The sequence below is a fragment of the Aptenodytes patagonicus genome, chromosome 6, assembly GCF_965638725.1.
Source record: "Aptenodytes patagonicus chromosome 6, bAptPat1.pri.cur, whole genome shotgun sequence".
NCBI classification, from domain to species: Eukaryota; Metazoa; Chordata; class Aves; order Sphenisciformes; family Spheniscidae; genus Aptenodytes; species Aptenodytes patagonicus.
Genome location: NC_134954.1, coordinates 52,870,660 through 52,890,366, shown reverse-complemented (window position 1 = coordinate 52,890,366; position 19,707 = coordinate 52,870,660). Strand labels below are relative to the sequence as shown.

The 19,707-nt window shown below is 38.4% G+C and overlaps 1 protein-coding gene across 6 annotated transcripts in view; it reads right to left on the bottom strand.

The window, feature by feature from the left end:
- The window catches only part of METTL8 (methyltransferase 8, tRNA N3-cytidine), a 36,651-nt gene extending 17,030 nt beyond the window's left edge, over positions 1-19,621 (bottom strand). For 4 of the 6 annotated variants that reach the window (XR_012995691.1, XM_076342618.1, XM_076342617.1 and 1 more), the window contains exons 1-6: positions 19,282-19,427; positions 18,577-18,689; positions 12,259-12,414; positions 7,748-7,839; positions 2,660-3,051; positions 2,018-2,067 (exon numbers count right to left, since the gene is read on the bottom strand). Coding sequence is in view for 5 of the 6 variants with exons in the window: in XM_076342618.1 (XP_076198733.1) it covers positions 2,018-2,067; positions 2,660-3,051; positions 7,748-7,839; positions 12,259-12,414; positions 18,577-18,581 (695 nt within the window). In the remaining variant the exon portion in view is untranslated. Of the gene's footprint in view, positions 1-2,017; positions 2,068-2,659; positions 3,052-7,747; positions 7,840-12,258; positions 12,415-18,576; positions 18,690-18,832; positions 18,896-19,281; positions 19,428-19,531 lie in introns of those variants that run through there. The other 2 variants (XM_076342619.1, XM_076342616.1) reach the window with 2 other exon arrangements.
- Between the last annotated feature and the right edge of the window lie 86 nt (positions 19,622-19,707).

Sequence of the window (19,707 nt, the reverse complement as noted above, 5' to 3'; positions counted from 1 at the left end):
CACCTTGCTGTGCTTTTGATTAGATTAAGCGGTATTGGTTGTTTCCCTCCATTATCCCCTTTGTTTTGTAAGCCAAGATGAATAAGAATTTCCTGTGGCACTGTTTTCCCCTCCTTTCCCATCCAAGACTAAGTCAGCTGCAAAGTTCCTCATACCATTCATCAGACACTAGTAACTCTAGGGAGAAATTTTTTTCACCTCCGAAAAATTCATTTAAGAGAAACTAAGCAAGCCCCTCAAAGCCTACTGAGGGATGACCTCATAGTCAACTCATGATCAATTAATCTCTCTTAAAAAATATTTGAGATTTTGGACAGACCGTTTCTTTAGAAAGGCAGTCAATAAACTCTGGCAGTGCCTATACGATCTCACAGTATACACAGCTGAGTTAGTGACCTCTCTCTGAGGGCTCAGCAGGACAACCTTATGGACCAAAATATACTCCATCCTTGTCGCTGAGCAAAACTTTTATCAGTTCTGTGCCCACCATGACAGTTGATGAGTTTAGATATTTATCATGGATGAGGACAAGCAGCCAGGCTTTGGACCCAGCCAGTCCCTTGGGAAAGGTTAAGCAGATTACCTAACTGACTTGTTAGGATGTTATTTCAATTTTTTTTAGAGCAGAATAGGAGCTACGTAGAAAGTCTACTTAAAACAAAGACACAGCTTGATCTGGATGGTGATTTCATGATGCATTGTATTAAAAAACAATAACTTAGATTTTAAGGGGGGCAGGGGGAAGCAGTTTAAAAGTTACATTACAAACCTAAGTGGAAAATTCTTTTGTAGCCAGGGTACGCTCATACTTGACACTGACTTCTTTTTATATGCATACAAAAGGCAATTTTTATATTATTAAATTCAGAGTAAAACCAACTGTGCTATAATGCCAGGCCTGCTAAGAGGTAAGAGATGTTTCCATCAGGTCATATATAAGACAAATGTGTGAGTTGTTCAATGTACCAACCAACGTGATTGACTGAAGGATTTGCGTAAGAATAGAGATCTCCGGGAAAAATACCTAATGAGTGGATTCTTAATTACCAGAAAAGCCAAACTATGACTAATGCCTCCTGCGAGGAAAACACAAAAGTTTGTCTCATCTTTTTAATACAGCCACGTGATATCTTTTCCCTATATAGTGTTACGTTCCAAACTTTTCATATGAAACAGGGCTCCCCTTTCATTACATGCTGTCTAAAGCAAAGCATTTGTTGTGGGATGAAGATGCATTGCTAACTCTAATAGGTTTCGTGTATGACCCTGGTGCGTCACTCGATTCCTCCTGCTCTCTGTTTCCGTATCTGCAAAATGGAGTATTTTTGTATAGTGGTGATGCTAGCAATCAGAATTCATTTATAGAATAACGAACTGTGCCATACTTAAGCTCTTGGAGGCACGAATAAGAAGAAATCTATTTCAACCCTTAATACATACACAGCCTTTCCAATAAAACCTTCCTGCCTACATGGAAGGGAAGCCATGATGTCATAACAGCTTCTTCTAAAACTGGAAGCTAGGTGGATTAAGATGTTTCAAGGAATTAAGTAATGCAATACAGGACTTGTGCCTTCCTTGACACTAAAACCTGAAGCAGTATGACAAAGTGTACCAGCCAAATTCAGAAATAATACAACTTCTTACCAGTAGATCACATGCCATTATCTACTGTCTCTGATTTTGGCCTTTTGAAGAGATATATGTCACCATAAAGCTACCAGATAAGACAAGAGAATATTTCACCTGCCTGAGATTAACTACAAGAAATCAATCTGAATGCACCTGAAGACAAACATTGTCAGCAAATATGATCCCCCCAAGACTAGGGCTGACCAATATGAGGAGTATCTTGTACTGATGCTACCAACATTATCTGTGGTCTGCAAGCAATCAGAATTTCAGGGCTGTAAAACAGTCCACTCAACACTTCCTGCAGCAGTGGTCTAGCACCAACATTTGAAGAAAATGAAGATGAGAACTGAACTTTCATATTTGAAAATCCAGCACTACATACCATAGAACTTTCAAAATAGGAAAGACGCTGTTTCCAGCACCACAACCAACCTAAAATCAGAAGAGAAGCAAAAAGTCAAAATAAATGAACAAATAAAACCTCGTATTTTTTTATTTTTGTCTTAAATTAGTTGGTAGGTAGGATCCATTAGACCTGAAGGTATGTTGGACAGAAAATGTATAAACAGCTCATACCACAATTCTCAAATCACTTCTATGATCATGTTTCTCCTCAATGTCTTTCTAAAGTTAAGAGAGAATCCATCTCTCAAACTGCATAGGAAAATGCAATATTCTTGTCCAATTTCACCATTTGGCAAGAATGTGTCAAGTACTTGCACTTTAAAACAGAGCACTTTAAGAACAAAGCACTGTAAGACATACCTTTCCTTAGGAAATTAGAAACCCAACTTCCAGTGAAAATGGAATCTGACAATCTAGCCCTAAATTCTGATTTGGGAGAAACTTGAAAGGGAAAACAAAGCCCAGATCTTAGGTTTCTCTGAAAGTTTCTGCCATAAATGAATGTAGTACGGCAAATTCCAAATGTTTACTTTCTTGATACTTATTAAGCATCTTTATCAGGCTTTTGAGCAATTAAGTGGAGTTCTAGATGATGGGTAGAACATTTGCAGTGCAGTACCTCTAATATTCTGTAAGTGGCGTCACTACCAGGGAAGGATTCTAGCCTGCCAAATTCTTCTCCACAGTTTTTAGCCTGAGGATTGTCAGTAAGAGATTTTGCTTGGTTTTTATTAAATACATATCGTCGTACAGAAGTGGAACCACCTCCATAATTTTTCTTCCAATATTTTTCTCCTTCCTCAAACATTTCATTTTTATGCGAAAAACTGTTGGCACTATTTATTTTTATGTGTTCTGAAGATCTTTCTTCTGTTTTCAACTCTTCTCTCCTTTTTTCTGGAAGAATTTCTGGGAACTCCAGAAACAGCCAATTGCGATCCTTGAAAAAGTTATTTTTATGAGTCTTGTAAAATTCATTCCAATATTTACTGGCTTCTCTCTCATATTTATCTGAAATTAAAACAAAACAAAAACTTGGTGAATATGAGCTTAGCTACAAAATACTGTAAAGCAACACAGAATATGGACCCCAAATTTACAGTTTAAAAATCCGTAGTTTCCCACATTACACACATTTAAATAAAAACATATGGATTTTGGGTCTTACCTTAATCTGTGCTCAAAATAACTCCCAGGAGGGTTTAATTAGATTTTATGTCACTTAGGATGGGGCAGACAGGCTTTCTGCATCATCTTTTTTTTTTTTAAATGTAGTGACATAATAGAACAGCATCACCAAAATATGCAATCGTAAGTTTCTTAGACAAGCTTTCATGGCTCAAATTATAAAAGGAATGCATCTTTTCAATTAAATGTTGTCCATGTTTCTCCTATTTAAGAAATACTGAGCTGAAATTAATTTCATGATTTATGAAACTCTACGAACAATTGCAAATTTGTTGGTAGCGAGACATCTCTCAAAAAAACCATCAATTAGAAATCCAGTTCTGTGAACTGGAGTGATAAATGCTACTGCATAGCCAATAGACAGTAATGCCCTCTTAACCATTCAACAGCGCAGTTTTGACAGAAAATAACAATACAGTCAGAAGCAACATACTGGCTTTCTTACTTTCAAAACACTTCAGAGAGTCTTACAGTAGACCTTTGTGTTAACTTTTAATTCACAAAACATTCTAACTGAATGTTAGAAAATCAAAAATAGGATCGGAAGGGATTTCACCCAGTCAGGGAATTCATACCCCTTCTCCACAGAAATGTGTCCAACTTGTTCTTAAAATACCACCTTACAGGTTTGACAACTTTCTTCAGTAATATATTACAGTCCTTTACCATCTGTACAGTTAGAAATCTTTTCCACTACCTAACCCGAAATTTCCTTATTGCAATTTAAGTCCAGTAATTCTTGTCCCATTAACCAAGCAGATAAAGCAAAGATTACTCACTTCTCTTTGCAACACCTATTTACTTATTTGAAGTCTTTTACTATGTTTCCCAGAAACAATCTCTTTTCCAGATTGTCTAAACCTCTCTTCTTTTTTCCACGTAAATCATGATTTTTAGACTTCTGATCATTTTCATTTTTCTTCTCTAGATTCTCTCCAATTGATTTACTACTTTTTGGTGCTGTATTCTGGTAAAGGCATTATCAATGCAGAGCAAAAGGAATATCTTACGAGGCTTACAGGCTGTAAACCTGTTTATAACTCCCAGCTTGCCACTGCTGATTCAGCTAGTGATTCACCACAACCCTCAGATTTTCTTCTGCAAAATGACTACCTAGCCAATTGTTCCAGAACCTAGTATTTTTTTCAAGGAATTATTCCTAAGCAAAGTATTCTGCATTTATTTTTAGCAAATTTATATCTTGCAGATCATTTTTTTCCACAGTTTGTCCAGATCTTTCTGAATCCTAATCGAATCCTTCACCATACTTGAAACATCTCTTCACTTAATATCATCTTCAAGTCTCCCATTTCCTGAGGTCACTAATGAAAATACCAAGCAGAACTGGACACAGAACAAAACACTCCTCTGCCCAGCACAGCCTTCCATTCTGAAAGGATCTCTCTAGGCATTCATTCACCCAAAAGCAGTTTCATTAGCTCTCACTTGCCTAACTTGCTTATGAAAATGTCAAGTAAAGCAAGTCAGAAGCCTGACTAAGGATAAATTTCAGGACGTGTGCTGTTTTTTCCTTATCCCCAGGGCTTGTAACCTTCTCCAAGAAGGAAATTAGCTTGATTTTACATGATTTATTCTTGAAAAATATTTGTTGGCCAGTATTCATCTCCTTTGATCTTCCAAACCCAGTGTCTGCAAGCTCTGGATTATCTCTTCCAGTATTTTTCCAGGAATTGAAAGTAATTATCTGACTCTTCTCTTTTCCCACCTCCCTTTTTAAAAAAGTAAATATTCTCTTTTCTGCTTTCCCAGTCATCCATGTACTCTATGGATGTACTTTGTAACCTGTTCTTTCTCAGTACAAGAACAAGATCTTTCCTCCTCCTCACTAGCACTAATAGTGCTAGCCACTGGACTGCAGATAACCCTTTCAAAGGAAGGCTGATAAAAAGATAAGAATTACAGCTTTTTCAATGTCTCTTTTGTTGATGGTTTTCCCTTCCTCATCCCTCCTAAGTACCAAACCAAATCTTTTTCTTGTTTTTTCCCCTCATTCCCAAAGCATTTACAGAACTGTTTCTTGTTAACCTTGACGTCTCTTGCTAAGTGTACATCATATGTTTTGCCTTTTTTATTTTGTCCCTATTCACTTACACTGACCCATTAATTCTTTTAATATAAATGCACAGGATAAATATATGGCGCATTTCTCCTACTACTCTCATTTAAATCTTAACATACTATTTCCTAAATCGCTACAGCTTTTCAGAGATAAACAAGGCTGAGAATTATCATTAGAGGCACAGACAGGCAGTGGGAAGTGGCAAGGAGGTGGCAGAATGCCTTGTCCTAGAAATCTGCATAATTTTTTAAATTTAACATTTAATACATCCAGTTGTATTATTAAAGGGCAAGACCCAACCGTGCAGAGTAATTGTAGAGACTTTTTTTATAATATAAGTACAGAGTTGATTGAGGTCATATATACCAGACTTCAGTAGTGTAAGCTGCACATTCATAGATTGCTTGGCTTCAGTATAAAAAACAAACCTTCTACTCAAAAGGTTCTTAAATCTTATCACCCCTTGTTACAGTCACTACGTTTCTACGAGTCTGCTCAGAACCCTTGTACTTAAATTCCCATCAAGTTTTCCAGATTTCAGAATTGAAGGAAAGCAATAGCTGTCAGCCTTTCAAATTGTATTAGTATGGTATTACGTAAGTTCAAGTGAAAGAACACTTTGCTTTCCATTCTTTCACTGGTCACTCCTGCACCACTGTGTAATAACCACACATGCAGTATTATTATAATTTGTTGTTTCATTTTGTGTATTTAAGTAGCCTGACTACTAGATTTTCCAAAGAATATAAAAATGACAAAACTAATAAACGTATAACCTTCTGAGACAAAAAAAATCCCTTACTTCATCGATTGATTTTTCTCCTTAACAGAATCTTTCAACACTAGCAGGCATGCCTGAGAAGAAACTGGACATGCTAGTAAGTAAATCAAATTCCTAAAAGTAGTATCATGAGTTCACTCAGTTTAACTTCTCTTGTTTTAACGAGGCTCACCAGAACTATTCTATTTCAGTGATATAATAGTATTGTTGAAATCTGTGTTGTCTTTTTTCCCCTTACTGTAGTTTCCAAGGCCCCAAAATAACCTGCTTGTTAGCTTCGGTCTAGTTCGTTGTTTAGACAAATAGGCCAAAATGTACTTCCACTTGCAGAATGAAGCTGAAGCTTTCTGAAGGAACACTATCAGCAATGCTCACCTATTCAAGTTCTAAACAGAGGGGCATTCAGAGGCAACATCCTTGGATTCTTGTATTTCTTGGCAATAGACAAATGCCCGATTATTCCATTTCTCACCAACACAAACTAAGTTCTAATTGATTGTAGATGAAGAATGAAAGGTTCCATGAGCCACATGGTTACACAGCTTACTTTTCAATTATGAGCTCTTTTTCAACTTTTTATACAAACCAAATGAAAATATTAGATATGATTTTTGAATAACAAACATTGTACTCCTGTATTTAGATAAAGAATGCGAGAGGTAACAGAAAAGGGCAGGACGACAATCCCAGAGCATTCAAAGTGATGAAGGGCACACAATCCAAGACACATTCACAGGTAATTCAAATAAACTCCAACATGTGCCCTAGTTACATAAATGAAACTGAGCACAGGATCATAACGACAATAATTTGACAAGTTCAAGACACTCTAGGTAAACTGAGGCCCAGGACATCCAAGTAATTGTTTTCAGAATATCTTTCTAATAAAGGAACAGATTTCTATGTTACTATCAAGTTGATACTCCAGCTTTAGCACACATAACTATCCTAGAGTTTAGTCTAGGGTTTAGTTTACCAGTTTGAACCTAGAGCTATCATTCTTCAGAAACACAGAATACATTGTTTCCCTTCTGAAGACAGGCACGAAATTCCTTAATCATTTACAGAGCAGACTCTGCATGATGTATTGGAACACCTTCCACAGAAAGTGAACACACTGCTTCCTGAAGCACTCCCAGCTCAGCCTGGCCAAGGCAGCAAGCCGGGACCAGCTGGGACCAGCACAACTTTCATGGCACTTAACTGAAATATGGTGTAATGTACAAACACTAGCTCTCTAAACAGTCCACAAATCATTAAAAAGCATTTGAATATTGTACATGGGAACTTTCATCCCCAGCATCCTGGCTGCAAATTCATTCCCTTTAATGAAGTAACAGTCCTGTGTAGTAGGAGTTTTATTCTGAAGAACTGCAAAAGGAGCCAGAACGTGCAACTGCACCATAGTGATGTACTTGTTTTACATAGAGCCTGTTGCCCCTGCAAATGCAAAATTGCTCAAATAAGTAACTGAATTGCTAGAAAACCACAGTTTGAGACAATCTTTTGAGGCAACAAAGGAAAAAAAAAAAATCAACAAATTTAGACAAGAGAATGTAGAAATAAAAAGAGTGTTCCTGGATTTTAATGCTTTAATCTTTAAATGCTTTAAAAATAGCATTAAAATAGGAATTTTTAAGCCACTATGAATTTGTTACCTTGGTCTTCCCATTGGACTTTCACAAGTGAGTTCTCTGCTGCTTTTTCCTTGGCATTCTCCTCTTCTTCTTGTGACCACTGCATGTGGTCCCTGCAAAAGGCAGTTGAAGAACCAGCCTTTAAACAGAATTTTCCATAATCTTTTTTCTCCAGGGAAAACAGTCACAAATTAGCTACACTGTCTCAAATACATTTTCTTTTTGAATGCAAGCAAATGACCACAAGGAGACTGACAGTTAAAAACTAAGTTTCAGTCTATGATAAGATAAAAATTAATTACTAGTTAGGTAAAACTCAAGCGATTAAGAAAAATCTTCCAACTGCAAAGAGGCTGAAGTAGTATGCATTTTTTCTCTTAATAATAGGATTAACATATATCTTGTAAATTGAGTGCATTTATAGGAATGTATTTTGAGTGTCCCATTAGAATTGTGTTCAGCTGGATATAATAATAGACCTATCAACAAACACCCTGATGCAAGAAACTTCTCACATTACTAATGTTTATGATGAGGAACAAAGGTCATTTAGCAAAGGAACCAGCTGTTCCTGAAACAGGGAGTATAATCCACCTATTCAAGTGGAACAGGTGGAATTGATGAACAGGATTTTACTTATTTGGGGAATAGAGACAGGAAACATTTAGAAAAAAGAAGAATGAGACAGTCCTAAGACAAGCAGTGCTGCAATGTTTCCAGAGTCTATGCTATCTATATTTGTGTAAAGTGGTTCACTTAATGTTATATTAATCCATTAAATGGTCACAAAACCAAGCCAAGATCTGACCCTGATGACTAAACTGCCTTCCCTGCAGATTCTGTGTTTGGATCAGGCCACAATGGGGAGTGCCCAAAAACATGCTGCTGGCAGCTTTTAAAAGCAAATCAGCTGTCCCTCCAAATCATCCAGTCTGAACAGTTTTAGAAATCAGATTAAATTAGATAATATAATCCAAGTAATCTATTAGATCCTAATCCTACTGAAATCAATTAACCGAAAGCCTGTAAATAAAATTCCATTGGTTACTATGGGAAAAGGAACAAGGTGCCAACTTGAAAAGAGTTGATCGTCTCCAAAAGCTAACAAGCATCTTTCTGTTCCATGCAAGGTGACATATAGGTAATTTAATTCTTAGACTGTCACTGTTCCTCTTTTGTTAATAGTGGGAGACTAATTGGTACGTATTTGTCTGCTTGCCTCAGACTTGATTTCCGCATTCTCTACTGAAATATTTCTCATTATTGTCCCCAGCAGGTTGCCCCTCCCCTTCCTGTATTTGTTCATATACCAAATGTTCCTGTGCAGTGTCAAGGCTCTGACAGTCATGCTGTAGTAAAAGAAAACTGAATGACTGAAGCATTACTAGGCAGCCATCCTCTTGGAAAGACTTGCTTCCCTCACTGCTATCACCGTTTTTGACCTTGCCTATTCTAGCAAGCTGAAACCAAGGACTATTCTGATGCCAATAATATACAGTCAGCCCTTCTGACAGATGATTGCTGTGGTATAACCTTTAGCTGATCAATTTTAATCCATCATTGTGTGTCTGTCAGAGCCCTTAAGGGCTCTACACACAATACTATAGGTGCCTGAAGTCCTCCATCTTCATCAGCAACTTTTTTTCCTTTTGTCCCTCCTTGGAAATTCATAAAGCTGAAAAAAGATCTTTCGGCTCTTTCCTAGAACTTTCTATATGGAAGACCCCAAACAACAGGACTGCAGCAGCACTTCTTGATCAAAATCTGGAAAAGAGGGGACATAGCATAGTTCTTATGCAAACTATACATAGTTTGGATGCTTCAAATGAGGCAGCTCCTTCCACAGTACAAGCCGGCAGGAACACAGAATACAGAAGAATTCTAAGCACAGAAGTGTTTAAATACAGAAGTGTTTTAAGCTGAACATTGACAGCAGCAAAGGAAGCTATCCATTTTAACCACACCAGGAACTGTTAACATGAGTAGGCCTGACATGAGATCAAGCAATACTACTTTCAGTTCAGCCTATACAATTTAGCCCTTTTCCATTAACTTGTTTGCTAACATAGGGTTTAATTATCTCTGAAAACTACTAACATGTGAAAACTATGCCAATTACTAACCTGAATAGAAGCAGACATTTTTTGCTCCAATGTTTAGCATCATTCATTACTTCTCTCTCAAAATGACAGAAAAGCACCACAGCAAATATCTACAGCATTAGTTCCCAAATTTAATTTGCTTAGTATTCCTAGCAGCAATGGTAACAGCTCTTGGCTCCCTGCCAATTCACATACAGGCAAAGAAAGATGCCACTTTATGAAGTAGCAAAGATGAGTGGAAAACAAAAGCACATAAATCCTCATACACCAATGCTAGGGAAGATGAATCTCTTACGCTCACCCGGCATGATCTATTTAGCTCAACCACCACTCGTCCTGATCCCCCTTATCTCCGTTGTGAGAACCCTGCTCATTCAGCAAGCTTCAGATCCAATGACCTGCCCCCACTTCATAGCCAGGTTCTTGATTTATCAAGACCTTCGCAACTTCCATGCAACCTCTGCTCCAACTCAGTTTCACCTGTTTTCCCTTCTGAGCTATGTGGATTCATCTGCAGATCCACTTTCTGAACAACCCTGTTCCTTTCAATCCCATCTTCACAATCCATCCCAACCACCTGCATCATAGTTTGATAACTCTGTATTACTGTCACTGAATGCTAGCAAGAAAAACTGAAGCTACACATGATCATTTATTTGGAAGGAAATTAAAAAATGAAACAAAACCGAGTTTCGTCAAGGTACAATGTTACAGAAAAAGGGTGGCCTTTTTCTTAAAATCTTTCCCTACCTTGACTATACAGCCTACATTTGAATCAGCATTCACACAAGTAAAGGATTTTTCCACCTAGCAGGAGGTACTGAGTCTGGCAGATGCTTAAGAACTACACTGCATATAGATTTATGAAACACGGAGATAAACTTTACATTCTTTTAACACAATAACCAGCCAGCTACTTTGACCAAGGAACTTATGGAAATATAGATAACTCCAGATTTGGCCTTAAGGTGGTATGTGTTGGGGACCATGGCTTGAGGATATCTAGTTTAGAAAACAGTAATAGGTGACAGATCTAGTTGCGTATCTTACCTCATGAGTTAAGCCCAAATTTAGAGACTAAATAGAGTAACTAAGATACTAGTTTATCAACTAGAAGACAATCTTCTGTGTCTGTGTCTTCTCTTAAGACCTTTTTATTCATCAGAATTTTATTAGAGAAACTTTTGAAATAATTTAGATTAAAAAGTAAAATGGGCCAATTAACAAATAAAATGGACTACTAAAAAGAATAATAATTTTTTAAAAACCCAGCAAGTTGGAAACTTCATTTCAGAACAAAAGCTTGTCCAATAACGTCTGACAGTTGCCAGCAGGGAACACCTCCGAGGAAGGTATAAGAACTGCAGATTACTTTTATGAAGTAAGCTTAAGTCCTGAAACTTGTCATCTGTTACTCCTATGTTACCCATTGATTATCATTAGCCACATCCAGTCCCTTTTCTAATTTTGCTAAAGCCTTGCTTTCACAAATGGTGTGTGGCAGAATTTAAAAATATATTTTAAAATTATGTAGAAAATAATTTCTTGTAAAGCTTCTAAATTCCCCACTTCTCTTTTCATCAAATATTCCTTGTTCTTAAGTTATGAACTACAGGAATAAAAATTCCTGGTCTTCCAAAAATCTTAGGTAGATATTCTTCTACTTTCTAGAGAGATTTAGATATTCTTCTATCCTTCTAACACTTCCTGTATCACTTACTGTTTTGTATTCATCTCCATTCCATGGTCAAAAATCCTAGCCTTTTCAATCTCAGTTTTCCCACTGTGTTGACTAGTGTTCTGACTCTTTTCTGAGCTCCCATTAATCATAAAAATACCTTTTAGAGATGGAGATGTACTGCTGCAAATCAGGGCAATTCTTATTCTTGTTAACATTTACACGTTAATGTTTTCTCTACTACTATATCATTTATTTATGTTAAGATTCAGTTAACTTTTTTTGACAATTGTGCACTGTATGGAAATCTCTGCTGAACTATCTGTTACATCTTCAGTACACCTTTAGAAGAATACAAGTCATTTACATGTTCCTTTCAGAATGGTGTCAATTTTAGAATACAGCACTAATCCAATATGCAGCGTTACTGTACCTAACTAGTAACTTTCAGCCATTATAAATCACATGGACTATCTTATCTCTACACTTTGTCTCCTATATCTATAGGAGATCTATAACAATATTTTGCCTTTCATTCCATGACTAACTACTTGCTCAGCAGCTTTTTAAGCAAGTCACTGAGAACTCGTAACTGTCAGGTTACTTGTGACAATCTCAAGTTTTCTCTAGCACTACCTTTACACATCTATTCTGGCAGTCCATTGTTATATATACACACCACCCCCCATTATTCATCATAGTAAATAATATACAAAAATATATGAAAAATCAGCCTTGAAGAAACATCTCACCACATGTTATGCTCAAAAACCTTAGAAGGATCAGTTAAAATCCGCGATCCAAGTGGAACAGCTGGTCGTCTACTACTTTGGTGCCTCTGTTGCATCTTGCTTTTCCTCAGACATAAAGCAGAAAGCCTTGTAATGAAATTCATTTTGTTAAGAGACCTGAAAACACAATTAACTCAAATTACAGTTTTGCTGTAACTTAATTGTTTATGTCACTTACATGAGAAACTGGTGAAATAATCAAGCACCAATATCAGCTTTAGTAATAATCTTTTACTATAATACAAATTTAAATGCTTTTTAGAAAATAGCAACATCCCTTCAGTGTGCTGAAAGCCCAAATAATCCCAAAGTAGGCTACTGGAATGAAACCAGTTGAAAGATGAATTATTTGGTATCATTTCAAAGACCTATCAGGCAGGGAAAACAAAAGAAATACACAGTAAAACAATAAACCAAGTTTGACATTGTACCTTTAAGAAGAAAAGCAAGAAGTGATCAGTAAAGAAACCACTTGTTCTAGTGGGTATATACTGTCATTGAGATTGACATTTTTCACCCCACTCACTAGGTAACCATCTTCAAAAGGTTTAATTCTAGAACTGTGACTGTGGTTTTATGCTTTTAGATAGGAAATGAAAGATTTTTTTTTTTGAAGTGTAAACATCATGCACCAGAAAGCCTTCCAAAATTTCTGCCGTGTATTCTCCTGATCCCTGTTTAATGCCCTCTTTGAAATGAATGGTTTTAAATGTTAAATTTCTATTCATGCAAATTATAAAGTGCCTGAGATTTTTCTATTACATTGCTATATTTTACTTTACTTGGAATCTCTTCATACAGTGTTAATAATGAAAGATAACAAGTGTGTGTAGCTAGTACCAGCATTTTGTCTTGGGGTTTTTTGGTTTGGTTTTTTTGGTGGTTTTTTTTGGTCGGGGGGTTTTTTTTGTATATTCTCATTAATGTAGGCTTTCTAGGAGATGAGTAAAACAAAATAACCCTCCTACTACTTTTACCCTGATGTGCCTTTGTTCTTTTTTCCTTCAAGTGCTCTGCATATGACTTTAAAAATTATCCTTAGTCCTATTTTTTCGTGCCTTTTTTTTTTTTTGAGTGCTGCTTCTGTATAAACCACACATACAAATTTAATGCACTGGAAATACAAAATGTAGTTACAAAAGAACAGGCACAAGACATTATTAGAAAACATTCTGTGCAAATTGGTTACAAAGTGAAGATTTTTATCTTGAGGAAAATAGTACTATTTGATCACAAGTCTTGTACTGTGAATAAAAAAAGATTAATTTGTACACATCAATACAAAGCCTGGCAAAGGAATCATTTCAATTAAATGAACAATTCCTCATTTAAGGTGTACTTTTGAATGAGTCATGCTTTAAAAAGGGCATTGTTTATTCATTTTAAGCCTATGGGGGGAAAAAGAAAAAAAAAGAGGGAAAAAAGGTTAAAATTTCTTTTTATTTGTCAAAGATCAAATAAAATGGGGTCTTCCTTTTGGCTGTCAATGCCAAATAAAAACACCAATAAATTTTGGCTGCTGGGACTGCAATGTTACCAGGATATGGGGCATCACCATCCAGTGAAAATGTAACATTTAGTCCTATTAAAAAATTAAAACCTCTCCTAATGTTAACGAGTTTATTATGGCTCTTTTTTTTTTTTAATGTGGTTCAGCAACTAAAACAATTCCAGTTTATACTTCAATTACTACAAACTGTTCATGCTTTGTTTTTGAAAATATGTATGCATTTTTCATAACATAATGCATAATTATTAACATATATGGGATATTATGAAATAATAATTATGAGACATGAAAATTAAGACACCATGACAATTTCTGCAAAATGTGTAATTTACATAAAGGCAGTGGTCTTGAAAACAAAAGCAAATAGAAAATCCCCCAAACCCCCAAACCACAATCTGATCTAAAATTATTATTATTAAATTACACAAATGCCTGGATAAAGATTCCATGATTACGTTGCAAACTGTTTACAAATCCTCTTCCTCCTTCAATCATTCAAAAAGATCTGAGTTAGTATCTTTGCATTTCCTGTGCCAGCATTGATATTCAACATAAAATACAATGATTCAGCTGCTAGGCTAGTCACATAATTTTTTTTGGCTTTCTAAATATCTCAGTAAGAACATGAAAAGATGCACAGATGGGAATTATAGTCAGATGACTAAGATGATCTTGCATCAGTAAAATCCAGAGATGCAACTCTTTTTATGAGAATGTGATCCTTTGAGTGATAATTGCACAATTTTAGCTGATAAATTCTGAAACATCAAGAAAATGCAAGGAGAGTGGGGTACGTGGAGGAGTTAAGTTTACTGTTGCATCCAGTGTTAAATGGGAAGGAACTCCTTGGAGACATGCATGTATATCCCTGAGAGTTAAGAGTGATCCACGGATCATGAGATTAACGGGCAATCTGGCTACTAAAAGTTCAAAAAGCATCTAAATGACTCGGAAGCCTAAATTACATTTTCAGAAGCAAGTCACTGCTCGACTGTTTCTCTAATTGATTTTGTTAATGAAACAGGCAAACACCCCTTCTCTTTGTCAGATAAGATGATCATACCCTGAAGCCATGACAGCAAGAAATGTTGTTGTCTGAAAGAATTAGGAGTTACTTCCTTGTTCAGAGCCATGGTCAGGAAGGCTTTACGTTTGATTATTAATCAAAGCAATTCAACCTTCATCTTTAAGAATATTATCATGAAACTGAATTACATTAAAAATGCCTGTATTTTGTGGCAGCATAACTATTTTTCAGAAAAAAATTTAAAGAAACAACGCATTTGGTAACCACACTGAAAAGCAACATGGAAGACTTTTTTCCCTATGGAGCACTGCCATTTAGCCTTTAGAATTTTGTCATTGTTACAAATACAGATCAGGTCCTCAGTTTAGTTGAGAAACTTTAAGAAAACAGCCTTAAAACTCCTCCCCTCCCCGAACAATCTAACACAGCACCTTTAGTACAGCTTTTTGAAGGTGGACATGCAGAAGAAGGTATACATATCAACTGCCAGCTAGACCTGAAATAATAAATTTCTGTTTGATGTTGGCATTAAAACCTCTGAGCAGTCACATCCACAGAGGAAAAACTAAAGACACAGGAGAAAAGAACTGTTCTAATCTTGTTTTTTAAATAGTGAATTACACACCCAAACATACATAAACCACTTCATTGATGAGTACAATCCTTGAGAAGTATCAGTTCTGAAAGCGATGTCGGGGGCGGGGGGAGGAACAGAACAGAAATAACCCGTCATTTTTGTCCAAGAACCTAGTTCAATGAACTTACTGGATGAAACCATTTTGACACTTGACTGATCTCCAACTACAAAGCTAACAACTTCTTCCATCTCCAATCACTAAGCCTACTTGTAGAGTCTCTGTTAGAAAGCAAAACAACAGCCTATATTAGGAAGAGTATGTGCAGCTTAAGTTACATTTCTAGACAGAAAAGTATTCTGGAAACAATGAACTTCATACAATTACTTCTGCTGGGCACCTAGAAGCTTATCTACACAACATTTGACAATTAATCCCCAATGCTCTCCTGTAAAGCGTAGCTAATCTGTTTTATCACCATCAAACACTACCAAAACTCAGAACACCTTACACAAAACAGATGCAAGTGGCAATCATGGACACAAGTGAAAAATTCTTCAAGATAATGGTAACACAGAAGGCATAACTATGAATTACCAGTGGTTATTTTTAAAATACATACATATTAATATTTCTTAATATTTCAAATCAAGGCGGGGGGAGAGGAGGGGACTTTACTGTCAACCAGACTCATTCATTAAGTGAATGCTTAATGCTATTCTATTCTATCAAGTGACTAAACATGCCCTCTTGGGGCTTCATGATTAGTCTTTCAATGAGATACTTAAAAAAAATTGTGCACATTTTAGACAATACGATATTTCACAAGTTTTCAAACTCAGCAGATCTAAAACTCTCAACTGTTTTTCCTTCTCATGCATCATCACCAGGAATGATGCAGACCTCCCTGTGGGCACACAGCAACTTCAGTAAAACTACTGCAGAGCAGTGACTACTGAGGGGAAAAGAAAAACAAAACAAAAATTTTAATTTATTCTGACTCCTGTAGAGACAACACAGTTAACATTGGTTAAAAAGCAACAGCAGATAAAAACAAACAAGCAAACCCCACCAGATACGATTTTAACCACATGTACAGAAGCATTGAGTAAGAAGAGCCTGTTCTTACACCACCTTTGCCTGTCGGAAAAGGACCTGGGGGTGCTGGTCGACAGCCGGCTGAACATGAGCCGGCAGTGTGCCCAGGCGGCCAAGAAGGCCAATGGCATCCTGGCCTGTATCAGAAATAGTGTGGCCAGCAGGAGTAGGGAAGTGATTGTCCCCCTGTACTCGGCCCTGGTGAGGCCACACCTCGAATACTGTGTTCAGTTTTGGGCCCCTCACTACAAGAAGGACGTCGAGGTGCTGGAGTGTGTCCAGAGAAGGGCAACGAGGCTGGTGAGGGGTCTGGAGAACAAGTCTTATGAGGAGCGGCTGAGGGAACTGGGGTTGTTTAGCCTGGAGAAAAGGAGGCTGAGGGGAGACCTTATCACTCTCTACAACTACCTGACAGGAGGTTGTAGCGAGGTGGGTGTCGGTCTCTTCTCCCAAGTAACAAGCGATAGGACGAGAGGAAATGGCCTCAAGTTGTGCCAGGGGAGGTTTAGATTGGACATGAGGAAAAATTTCTTTACTGAAAGAGTGGTTAAACATTGGAACAGGCTGCCCAGGGAAGTGGTTGAGTCCCCATCCCTGGAAGTATTTAAGACGTGTAGATGAGGCGCTTAGGGACATGGTTTAGTGGGCATGGTGGTGTTGGGTTGATGGTTGGACTCGATGATCTTAGAGGTCTTTTCCAACCTTAATGATTCTATGATTCTAAGATTTTGTTCTGATCAGGACAAGTGTTTTGTTGAAACATCATCATTTCAATTTATAATAGAGACGTTCTGACTTCACTATCAAAGACTATTTTGCCTTCAAAATGAAGCTTCAATAGAGTATTTTAACTGAATTCAAAATACTTCAACTTGTGAAGAATACTTTCATTCCAACTGAAGCTAAAACTGTTTTTTTTATATCCTAGAATCATTCTTAGAATGGAATTTCTACTTTTGTACTGAATCTATTTATAATAACGTTTTCACTGTTAATTATTCTACTGTTCCCTGTTTGTAACACCTACTAAAGGCACACTCAGCAACAGTGTAGTTATAAATATTATTGACTAAAATAATTTGAATAACAGAAATTAAGAAGATACCAGTCACTTTAGTACAAATTTCTTAAATATTGCATAACAAAGAGGCAAATTCACAAATAATTCTTTAGGCTACAATCCTGTAAATATCTGTACATTTGTTTAACTTTACAGACAAGTTGTCTTCCCACATATCAATGAGTGTTTGTAGGATATGAGATTTAAATACATAAGTATTCTGTGCGATCCTTTACTTTTCCCCCCCCTATTTTTCCCCTTTTTCCATGAGGTAATTCATGTCTTTTCCTGTTATTTATACAGCAGAATACAACACGAAACTGATTTACTAAATTAATCTATTCACAAGTTTAACATCAAGAGGAAGCCATCAGTGGTAAACATAGCTCAGAAGTAACGCTTCCTAGTTAACCTGTGCACCCTCTGCTGGCTGGTGCTTACATAGGAAGAAGAAAAAAAAAAAAAAAAGCTGTGTTGACTTTATGTATATATATACATGCACAGTGCACATACATCTAAGTCTCCAAATATATCTTTCAATCGCTTAAATTGTTTTTCAACCCTATTTTCTACAAAATACTGAACATGTAACTGTATTGCCCAACAAAAGATGATTTGTCTCAACACAAACCATGTTTTTCTTTTATTAAAGATGCTGAGAACAGAGAGAGAGCAACATGAATTTTACTACTATCTATAATTTACATTGAAGAACCTCGTTCATTTACATCCCTGCAAGACTCTGGATGTCCACGTGGACTTTGCTCAGGTGCAACCTGTCCTGTCAGCTCTGAAGTCACTGGCAATGTTGTAGATCCTGCTCTTCAGAGGAGCAACTGCAACCACCGTGTTAGTGTGTTTAGCTCACTTCATCCAAATAACTGCAAAGCACCAGAAAATCACAGGAATCTGTCTTTTGTTAGAGTATCAGCAAAGATTAAAGGTTCCACTCAGAGATCCTGAAGAACAGACAGTGAAACACATAAAAGGTCAGCAACTTCCACATTACCCCATTTGGGCGCCTGGCCTCTGGCAAGGAAAGGAAACGAGTTTTTCCACAGACTTCAGTTGCTCTGCTGCCAAGTAGCTGTTGATGATAGTGACAACTTTCGGGACGTAGCTCTAAAAATATAAAAATGAAGTGTCATAAATCTCAAGAAGTTGTCGTTGACCCTGAAGTTTTAAACAAATTCTTTAAAATCCCACCCACCCACCCCCCCAAGCCCGGGTACACTCCAACCAACACAGCAGTATCCAAAAATCACCCGTGGCCGACGCCGCAAGCACGCTGCAGGGCTGACCGCTACTCGCGGATGTCAGCCCGGCTGCTCGCACCCGGGCGTGCCCCGCGGGGAGCCCCCCGCTCTCCGGCAGGGGGCGCTGGCCCTGCCGCGCCCCGCCCCGCCCCCCGCTCCGGGGGGCTTTACTCCCCTGCAGGAAAAAATTAAAATAAAGGAGGTAAGCTCCCACTTTTTCTTAACTGAACTACCGGCTTTCCTGCCTTTATTTCCTGCTTTTCTTGCCTTTAAAAGACAACGGCTAAAATGCTTCCATTGACGCGCCCCGCATGCCGACGCGCACTGCGCCTTTACTTCAGACCCTTCAGCGCAGGGTAAGGCAGCCGCACCGGAGCCCGGCCTCGGGCAGAGGTCCCGGTGCGGGGGGGAACTCCGCCGGTACCGGCGGGCGACCACTGCCGGCGGCTCTCACCGACCTCTGCGCAGAGATCCTCCTCCCGCCCCGCGGTCCTCCGTACGGCGTTTCACCAGCGGCAACGCCGCAGCACCCCCGTACGGGGGGATACGACCCTCCTCCCTCCCGCTGGCTGGGGGCACCCGCGCGGCCGCAGCGCCCGCCCCGGGCTACAGCTGCAGCGCCTGAGGGAGCAGGCGGGCTGCCGCGGGGCATGGCGGGAGATGTAGTCCGGGCGCGCCGCGGAATTCCGCCCGCGAAAACTACAGTACCCGGCGGGACGCGGGGGAAAGGCGGTGGCGGTGCAGGGTTGTCGCCTGGCGTCTGCGGTAACTCGGCTCTGCGGTGGTGGGGGAGACGCGGTGCGCACCCGGCCGGGTGGGCGCCTGCGCGCGGCGGCGGTCCTGGCCCCGCCCCGGGACGGCGCGGCCGCGGCGGAGCCTGGTCG